Source organism: Asterias amurensis, chromosome 2 (assembly GCF_032118995.1).
Source record: "Asterias amurensis chromosome 2, ASM3211899v1".
Taxonomy (NCBI): Eukaryota; Metazoa; Echinodermata; class Asteroidea; order Forcipulatida; family Asteriidae; genus Asterias; species Asterias amurensis.
The window spans coordinates 1,587,359-1,597,386 of NC_092649.1; the positions used below are offsets into that span (position 1 = coordinate 1,587,359).

At 38.0% G+C, this 10,028-nt stretch overlaps 1 protein-coding gene across 1 annotated transcript; it reads right to left on the bottom strand.

The window, feature by feature from the left end:
• Nucleotides 1-191: 191 nt before the first annotated feature.
• LOC139954552 (tafazzin-like) lies at nucleotides 192-9,147 on the bottom strand. The gene is made up of 8 exons (XM_071954400.1): nucleotides 8,923-9,147; nucleotides 7,804-7,929; nucleotides 7,307-7,352; nucleotides 6,395-6,480; nucleotides 3,981-4,061; nucleotides 3,125-3,166; nucleotides 1,771-1,964; nucleotides 192-329 (listed from the first exon to the last, which is right to left on the bottom strand). The coding sequence occupies exons 1-8, from the start codon at nucleotides 9,032-9,034 to the stop codon at nucleotides 225-227; spliced, it is 792 nt and encodes a 263-aa protein (XP_071810501.1). The 5' UTR covers nucleotides 9,035-9,147; the 3' UTR covers nucleotides 192-224.
• Nucleotides 9,148-10,028: the final 881 nt, after the last annotated feature.

Genomic DNA, 10,028 nt, shown 5'->3' on the forward strand with positions numbered 1-10,028 from the left:
ATTTCGGTGAGGAGATGGCAAAATATGTTTTAAAGTAAATTATAATAAAAATATACCTGCGTAAAAAACAAGCATGGTAATGTTATCTGTCATTTTGTACTCATGATCACAATTTTCAGAACCAAATTTCATAGAGCTGCTTACTGGTAATTTAAGCCAAACTGAAAATCTGCTTACTTTGACTTTGGATTCCCTCTTCACAGTGTTAATTTGACATGGAGTACCTAAATAGAAGTAGACGATCTCGCTTTGTGCAGCGCCTCAGCCTTGGATTTAAGTATCGAAAACTCTACCTGAATTATATCCGTTAAATGTTTCCTGATCTCCATCTGGAACAAATAAATAAAAAATAAAAAATACACTTTAACCTCTCTTGCTTAACCTGTCGTTTTTCTATTTGCCATTTTGCATGGAGGCTCAACTTTGCTTAGCACCCAGTTTGTGCTTACTAAGTACATGTAGATGCATTCACCACATTATATCATATTACTGGCTGGCATGGTGTATCTATCATACTGGATTATATGGTCAGACAGTAGGAAAGTAAACGTATGTTCATTGAAATCATCTACATGTACCTTGTACTATATTATGTGAACTAGAGTAGTGCCTTTACATTTATTTTTATAGCCCAAGGAAGTAGATGTGTCCCTTTAATTTTCAGTTAATCTTTGAAACCTGGCATCATGCCTGAAGCTTGCACTTCAGCAATAATGGCAATCTCTGTAGTCTAGTTGGCAAGACACTGCTCTAGAATTGCAAGGGTCGTGGGTCAATCAATACCAACTGAGTAATATGCCTGTGATATTTTTTTCTTTATCCCCTATGCAAATTTAACATCTATTATAATATCGTTGCGGTACTCTCTGCCAAAACATAGGATTCGAACTGCCTCTAGCTACCGGGCAACCTCGGTTTTCTAGTTGGTAAGACACTGCTCTAGAATTGCAAGGGTCGTGGGTCCGAATCCCACCGAGTAACATGCCTGTGATATTTTTTCACAGGACTCGGGAAAGTACTGAGTAAACAGTGCTTACACACATCGGTGTAATGGTAAAAACCAAAGTTAATATTTTAATTAATATATCCCCGATGCAAGTTTAACATCTATTAAAGACCTGCTTGAACAAAAATGTCAAGTTGTGAACTTTGCTGAATTCCACTTAATATGTTTTTGATGAATAAGGAAATCGAGTCATATGATTATAAATAGGTTTCAATTGTGTAAAAAAAACAATCATTTTGAATGCCCTTGCCCAGAGCTTTTCTGCGAGATTTGCGAAAAGCCCCGTTACGTAATCACTCTCAAAACGTCATAAAGCCGCTTTGTTGCAGCGTGGATGTATAACAAAGCAAACTCCCACAAATGACGTCGGCGGCATTGTCCTTTGACGCCCGCTCTCAACGGCAGAAGTATTTTTAGTTTTTTAAAAAACCTTTAGGTAGGGGCCTCATTTTTTAACTACATAATTACGAAAAATTCAGAAGTGTACACATATCAAAATTACATTAAAATGGTGAACAAGTGCATTATAAACAAGTAAAAATACCATTTCTGTTGAAAACATTCCGCTCAGGTAGCTGTTTAAATAATTTTGTTGATCTGGTGGCTTAAAAAAAAGGGATTTGTTGCCCACCACTAAAAAAAGGTCAAGCTACAACCCTGGTGCTGTGTTACTAAAAGCCTAACTAGATTAAATTGAATTTATCTTTTTAAAAGCCGGCAATTTGTTGTCTGGTTCTTTTAAATCTGCCTTCTTATCTACTCACCGGTGACTTTCCTTCATCCCTGAGATGGGACAGAGTTTCTTTGAAGTCTAAAGGCTTGCCGATCAACATGGTTATCTTCTTACCAAACTTAGGAATATATGGGGGATAGTTGGCAAGCACCTCGTCCATCCCTACATGCCAAAATGGAATGACCAAAGGCAGCACTTTGCTCTCAGCTATGGCACGTCCCACTCCTGGAAATAGGGAGTAGAGAAGTTTAATGGGATTTTTAATGAGATAGTTGGCAAAAAAACTTCATCCGTCCCCACATGACAAATGGAATGACCAAGTACATGTTACCCGCAGCTATGGCATGTCCTACTTCTGAATAGACTGTGCAAGTCTCGCGAGAAATTGAACTTCCGGGACCATTGTGGTCCCAACCTAATGGAGTTTTACGTTGGGGAGATTTTGTTCTGCCAATAACTTTAGATTAACATAAGTTATGACTCTAAAAAGTGAATATGTTCTTGGGAATGTAAAAATAAGTAATTAAAAACAGAAAAGTAAAATCAATTCAACAAATTAACGAAGAAAACTAAAGAAAAAAACTTGACCTCCAGTTTCCGGTTTACTCTAAACAATTAAGAATATTACCCAATTGATGTTCCCATTATCGCTGAACCTATGTGATGATCGCACCAATTGGACGTGATTCACAAACGGGGTGTATTAGAAAAACCATCCCGGTCGATGTCGAACAGCGATCCTCGTCCCGATAAATGTATAATTTTTACGTTAATTTAAACAAAACAATTATTATGTACACGAATTAAAATAATAATTATACAAAAAGTACGTTAAAAATAATAATCTTTAAGAATTTTTTAACAAATAACAATTTCAATACAATTTGGTTTTGTACAAAAATATACTCTTTTCGAATTAAGTTCTCGTTTTCGCTACGTGCGAGACTTGCACAGTCTATACAGGTAAAAGTGGGGGGGGGGGGGGGGGGGTTAGGGGAGTATTAGTAGTGATTAATTTTAGTTGTTGGCTGGACACGTGTTTTGTATGTTCATGTAAATCATCTACATTATGTGACCTAGAGTAGTGCCTTTACATTTAGTTTAATAGCCCAAGGAAGTAGATGTGTCCCTTTAATTTTCAGTCAAAACAAACTACAATTCTGTGTATGATAACTTGAAATACAAATTCCTACTTATTCCAACCTCTCGGTCATCAGCAAATGTTTAGTAAAATCTTGAACAAGGCAAAAGAAGGATATTACCCGAAAATCTGAGGAAGGATGTTTTAGATCTTAACCATTTGAGGCTTTTGTTGTCTCTGATAGAAAAATGCCTTCAACCATTGCAAAAAAACACAAAAACAAGTATAAATTGTTACAACTTACCCCATTTCAACCTGAGAAACTCATTGGTCATATTGATTCTGCCTGCAGGGAAAGAAAAATAAGTTAAGTAAAAGTGTGGGAACAGGATTCGCACTCATACCGCCGGGCAAAACCTTTGTGTTTTGGCAGCCATCTAGAAAGTACCTGCAATCTTACCATGACTACCTGTCTTTTGGCCCGACGAAACATGACGTATACAGTGTTTTTTCAAAAGAGGGCAGCTTGAATGTAAACATTAGTCACATCGTCTATAACAAGAGAGGATAATAATACAAAAACAATGCGAGGTGTTGTAAAAACAAAAGAGGGACAATAGGAGGTGCTGATTGCAGGTTGGCACGTTTCTATACATGTGTTTAAATAGTCACTACCTTTATTAAAAGAAAAATGTATGGTTAAAATGATGTCCAAAATCCTCCGCTCACGACTTCTGCCTGTTGAGTCTACGCGCATGGAGCGCTTTCAACCAATTTGCTAAAAAAGTCGAGACAAACTTGTGCGCAATTCAGGTTAAATTGCCCTCTGCCGATTTGAGCAAAAAGCGTGCGCAAACTTCAAACTTGCACTTTGTTTGAAAGCCATCTCAAGTTGATAAATCTGAAAAACTGCAAAAAATCTAATTTAATTTTTTTTCCCGGTCTGGCCCCAATGCTTGAGAAAATGGTTGCGATGCTTGAGAGCGTTACACAGACCCTTTATGCATGATTCTCACGCCTAATGTGGAGACTTGGTAGATCTGTTAATTAATAAGGTTCCCAATCTAGAGAAGGTGGGGGTGGGGGAGGGGTGGGGGGGGGGGGGTCTTGGACTGCTAGTGCTACTCGCATTCCCTGAACAAAGCAAAGCCTACATGTACCTTCTGCAAAGATGTGAACCCATTCTCCTTTGTGAAGTTGCTCTATGCACATATCCATACCAGGCTGATACACACCATCACCTGCAAGTAATGTAAACATACATTTTAAACAGAGTACTTATTTTCACTGTACAGAGGTAATTTCTCTTTAATGTTAAAATGTTTATTCATAGACAGTTTTGTTAATCCTATTGGTGAAGACCGCGTTGCGTGGGGGTGTTTAAACGGTTGATAATGAGTATGACCACCTGGATTGAGCTCTGTTTATAACCGGTTGTTTTCGGATACTACACGCTACTCTTTGTGCAAGATGTTTCTTGTTACGGGCCATGGGGGCGCTGTCGGTGAGTTGGCCGCGCTGTGTGTGAAAGGAAAACGAGAACGTCTTGCACCAAGACTATACGCGCACACACGGATCCAGAAACTGTTGTCGGTCATAACAGTGCAACACACTGACTTACAGAGTTCAAGCACGTCGGAAACAATGAAGTTTTACAGATTTTCTTACTTTATATACCTCTTTTAACAAAAAAGACATTTATGAATGGGAATGAAAGCATAGTGACTGAATGGTAATAAAAGAGTAGTAACCTTGCAGGGTCGTTGCCATGTGATAAAGGCCCTCCCCTTCGGCTTGGACCTTTATCACACAGCAACAACCCTGCCGGTTTTAAACGACCCTGTAAGAACTTGTCACTACCCTTTATTTCCCTTATTAAACAACAACCTATTTAAGGGCTCGAATGTGGGAGAAAATTTAACAAGACTGCAGGGGTTGTAGCTCAACATTTTTGCTGGACCTGGGGTAGATTTCACAAGGAGTTAAAGTCTACTGGTAGTGGTATTTTGTCAAAGTAAAGCTTTTGTCACTAAAATATGTGTTTTGATGAGTGGAATATGAATTAAACCATAAACTAAGGTTTAAAAAAAAAATAGTTTTCATGTTATTTACAAATTTGAAAATAAGCCCGACCCGAGAGGGCGCTGTTCGTGACGTCAATTGAGGCGTGATTTGAAGAGAAAATGCTGCACAGCGCTGAAAAAGACGTCGGACCGGATCATTAGGCACTATTGCTCTTGTGAGTCTGACCAACCATGCAGGCTGACCCCATCTTTAGTTGTTTTGCTGCATCCAGCAGCAATACAAATGCAAGAAAACAACTTCTTCGAAACGTACAAATTCAATGACTTGGACTTGCATGTTATTTGCACGTGTGTTTACTCTACTCATCAAGGCAAAGTCTGCCTCGATTGACGTCACAAAAGGCGTAGGCGGAGTCAGCCCCCCAAACAACTTTACCTATTTTTCAAACATATAAATCGTGACAAACAATTACAAACGAAATTAGTTTATTGTTACTAAACATATACTCTTATGTTTGACAAAATACAAATTTTATTTCTAGGGGACTTTATGACTACTCTTATCTCTTATTTGAACGAAATCAAGAATGCAGGATATTATTATGATGATTAAATCAAAGAAGTTGAGATGGGCAGGTCACTAGCAAAAAGGTATAACAACAGGTGGGCATGGGGCATGCAAAACAACCAACTGGACTCCAAGAAACTGGACAAGAAAAAAAGGGCGACCAAACAGAAGATGGAGAGATGAACTACAGTACATAATAGGGGCATTGCTTGGCAACAGACAGCTCAAGGAGTGAAATTGAGAATAAAGTGAAGAGGCTTTCCTCCTTCCATGTGCATGACCCCTCGGCTATGACACACCACCACTTTGTGGTGAAGTTTATCGTTTGAATGTAACGAAATTCAATTCAATTCAATTCAATTTAAAAAAAACTGTATTTATCCTTTACAGGCAATTACAACAGTAGACCAGCTCCATGTAAAAATATTAAGAGAAATATAACGATTACTTGACAAAATGACAAGGCAGATATGTACAAATGGTTAAAACCACAGCCATTATTATACAAGTGAATACATATAAAAACATTCAAAATTGAACAATATTAAAGGAACACGTTGCCTTGAATCGGTCGAGTTGGTCTTTGAAAAGCGTTTGTAACCGTTTTTTATGAAATGCATATGGGTAGAAAGATGTTGTAAAAGTAGAATACAATGATCCACACAAACATGCCTCAAAATTGCGTGGTTTTCCTTTTACCTCGTCGACTAACACGTCTGCCATTTATGGGGGTCAAAATTTTGACTCCCATAAATGGCCGACCATGTTAGTTCGCACAGTAGAAGAAAAACCACGCAATTTCGAGGCAAACTTGTGTGGATCATTGTGTTCTACTTTTAAAACATCTTTCCAACCATATGCATTTTATAAAAAACGGTTACAAACGCTTTTGTTTTGACCAACTCGTCCGATCCAAGGCAACGTGTTCCTTTAAGAACCACAAAACAAAACGAAATTGAAATTTGGTTAATGTAACCATTACCTCGTACAATTGGAACTCCTTTTCCGAGACTGAAGAAGTACACGTGCCATCTCTTTCGCCCGGTGATATCACTGGCTATGGGACACCTGTTAAAACACAATTTAAAATCAATTGAAAGGCAATGGACACCTCTGGTAATTGTCAATGGTGTATTCCAACATATGCACAAAATATCAAACCTGTTATAGTTTGGGCTCAGTCGATCAATTGGTCATCAAATTCGCTACAGAATAATGAATGACAAAACACCCTTGTTGCACAAGTTTGTGGCCTTTTCAGATACATGTCTAAAAGCCTTTTATTATTTGAATATGAAATAGCCTCTTTCCCAAAAACTATGTTACTTCAGAGGGAGCTGTTTCTCACAATTTGTTATACTACCAACGGCTCTCCATTGCTCGTTACCAAGTGAATTTTATGCTACAAATTATTTTGAGGATATACCATTAACCAAAAGTGTCCAAATTCCATTGCCTTTAAAATATGGTTTATGCATAGTTTTTGGAAGTCGTTTGCACAGCTCATAACACCCTATTCAACTTGTACACTTGAATGATTTTCAAACTGGTCAACAGTATGAGGGTATGCAACTCCAAAATAAAATTGATTCCTAGTTGGTAACACAAAAACGCACAACAAAATGCAATCCAGGAGGTTCCTGCGATCTCATGTCAAATAGTAACATTTTGCATTCTAACTAAGAAGTCCAGTAGCATCTGATAACAAAAAGCAACAGGCCTGTATACAATATATGCTTCATTTTTTGAAAGGGCAAGTGCACCAAGGCATCAATTAATACTGGAACGTTTTAAGGGCACCAAGGCAATGACCAGTGGGCATGGAGGCAATCGCCTTTGTTGCATCCGTGAAGTGTCAGTTCTGGTTCAATTTGGAGAAACCTGTTGAACTTACCATCTGCTTTTATGTGGGCTCATGGATGTTCTTAACTTAAGTGTTCCTAGTAATTAAGGAGAAACAAATAACAATAATAATAATGAATAACTATTCCTTTTATAGGATAGCGCTTTTCACAATAACTGTCTTGATTCCTTTCCTTGATTCTTTCTCAGCTCCCTGTGGAGTATACAACCTGGGCAACCATAGTGCTCCAACATGTCAAAAGGCTTCATACACAATATCAATCAACCAATATCAACCACTACCCTCAAATTGATGGTTAAGACTAAGAGGGTGGGTTGGGTCACAGAAAATCTTATTAAACTGAGTCATAATGTAATCTTCCATGATTTCTTGCATGCTCTTATAGTGTTTGCTCCAATAATCCTGCTGGCCTTTTTGGGGATGCGCTGGAGTTTCTAACAATTTGCCTGAGGGAGTGAATTATACCAACAAATACAACAGAAACTTAGTGAAACAAAATGTGAACCCAATGTCCTAATGAAACTTACCCCATAGTAGAGGATCGAAGCAGGAGATGTGATTTCCAACAGTAATAAGAGGACGTGTTGGTGGCCGTTTCTCGACTGCGTCATAAAGAACATCTAGATTGTGACCCTCAAAGTGGTTCAACCATTCTGTAAATTACAGTGTAATTAAGATGTGAAAGGGGTTAAAGCCATTGGACACTTTCGGTACAGAATTTTTTTTAAAGTTCATAGATTTACAAATAACTTACAGGGTTTACAGAAGGTAATGGTGAAAGACTTCTCTCAAAATATTAATCCATGAAATGCTTTAATTTTTGAGAAAACATTTAAAAAAATAACAATTCTTGATATTTTATTGAGAATTTTGGATTAATTTTTAACACATGTCATGACACCCTGACGTACTCCGATGACCGATTGAGCCTCAATTTACACAGGTTTGTTATTTTATATGTAACTTGTAATAGACGAAGTGTAGGCCGTGGACAATACTGTTTACCGAAAGTGTCCAATGGCTTTCTACCTCCATGCTCCAACCATCTTTAAAAGTACTAATTTAACATGTTTTAAAAACATTATACACGCATATAAATAAATAGCATAGTTTATCAAAAGCAAAATAAACTAATTTTACAATTGGATAATTTTCTGTATGGCGCCACCACTTTTTCACTCATTTTTACAAATAGGGATATCTCATTGAGCTGAGGTGAATTAGATACTATATTTTTTCATATTGAATGAAAAAGTGGTGGCGCCATATGGTTTCAGCTCTTTCAACTGGAACCAGTGATGCACTGGCAAAGAGAGGTTTATCTTTTCTTATGAATGAATCTTATTCTTAACTGTTATTGTAAAAAGCAATAGTTTGATTGAAGTCAGTTCATCATTGAAATAAGGAGTTATGTCTTTCTATGAAAATATTTCAGCATTTTTAGGAATTCAGTCTTTTACTTTTAAAACTTACTTAAGCTAAGTCTTTTAAAACTTACTTAAGCTTAGACTTAGACCCATTACTACTACTAGTTGGACCGAGATCGTCAAAATTTCGAAAAAAGGAGTACAGCGCCCCAGTTACAACAACTGGTTCATAAACTAAAAATTAAACTAAAAACTAGACTAGGCCTAATTCTTACTCACTCAGACAAATTCGACTAAAAATTCCCGTGCCACCGACCACTATCCATGTTCCAAGTCTCCAACATAATCCTGGATTTTGAGGGATTACAAACTGCCATGGTTCTAAAGGCATATCAACCCGTAAAATTAATCACAACCCACTGAGAGTGAAACCTTTATGAAGTTATTCACACTTGTTTCGGTCATGTCAGTTCTCAACGAAGAATGGAAGCTGCCATTGTTGAATGTCGCCCTCTATTGTCATGAAAGAGCAACGTTAACGCGGGCCCGGCCAACTTTAGAAGAAGGGGGAGGCCGAAAAAAAGCCCACCCCAAATAAAACTAAAATATTACACACTGTCTTGTGACTACCGCTATAAAATAAATAAGGGAGTCAATGTGTGGTGAAGAGGTTTTCAACTAGTGGTTTAATCCCAACGAGGCCTGGTTCTTGATAATTTCAAGAACCAGGCCTCGGCGCCCGGGGGTACTAACCAATTAGTTGAAAACCTCTTCAACCCACTTTGATTCCCATTCATAAATACCTTTTCGGTCAAAAAACATCAACATTTTTGGTCAAAAAGTAAAATAAATGCAAAAATTATAATATTGTTCAATGATCTCTTTCAACACAACACCCCTCCAGCTATGAACTGGTAAGGTCCTCCCGCCGCCCTCAACTCCTTGTAAGGCTGTGCGCGTCGCGCGTATCGCGCCGATGTCCCGGCCGTTGCTCTCGACCAATAGGAATGACGAAACTGTCTTATAAGCACAGGTGCAAGCTCGCGTGTCACGCCCATGTTTCAACACTTTTTACTGGTCATAAACAAAGGTTTATAAACACCCACGTGACGTGCTCTCCATCCACCAATAGGAATAGCGAAACTGTCTGTGAGGTAAATATGAATATAGTTTATCTTAATTTGCCGAGACATACACGAACAACAAGACATCAGTCACGCAGCTAATTAAAGGAACACGTTGCCTTGGATCGGACGAGTTGGTCTTTGAAAAGCGTTTGTAACAAATGCATTATGATTGGAAAAGATGTTTTAAAAGTGGAACACAATAACAGGCCTTGAAATTGCGTGGTTTTCTCTTTTACCTCGTCGACAAACACGGTCGGC

Excerpts from the sequence above, each read along its gene's own strand:
- LOC139954552 (XM_071954400.1), bottom strand. The coding sequence starts at position 9,034 with ATGCCTTTAGAACCATGGCAGTTTGTAATCCCTCAAAATCCAGGATTA. Across the intron at positions 7,353-7,803 it reads CTTCGATCCTCTACTATGGG|GAACACTTAAGTTAAGAACA; the intron begins GTAAGTTTCATT and ends CTTAATTACTAG. Across the intron at positions 330-1,770 it reads GGGATGAAGGAAAGTCACCG|ATGGAGATCAGGAAACATTT; the intron begins GTGAGTAGATAA and ends TATTTGTTCCAG.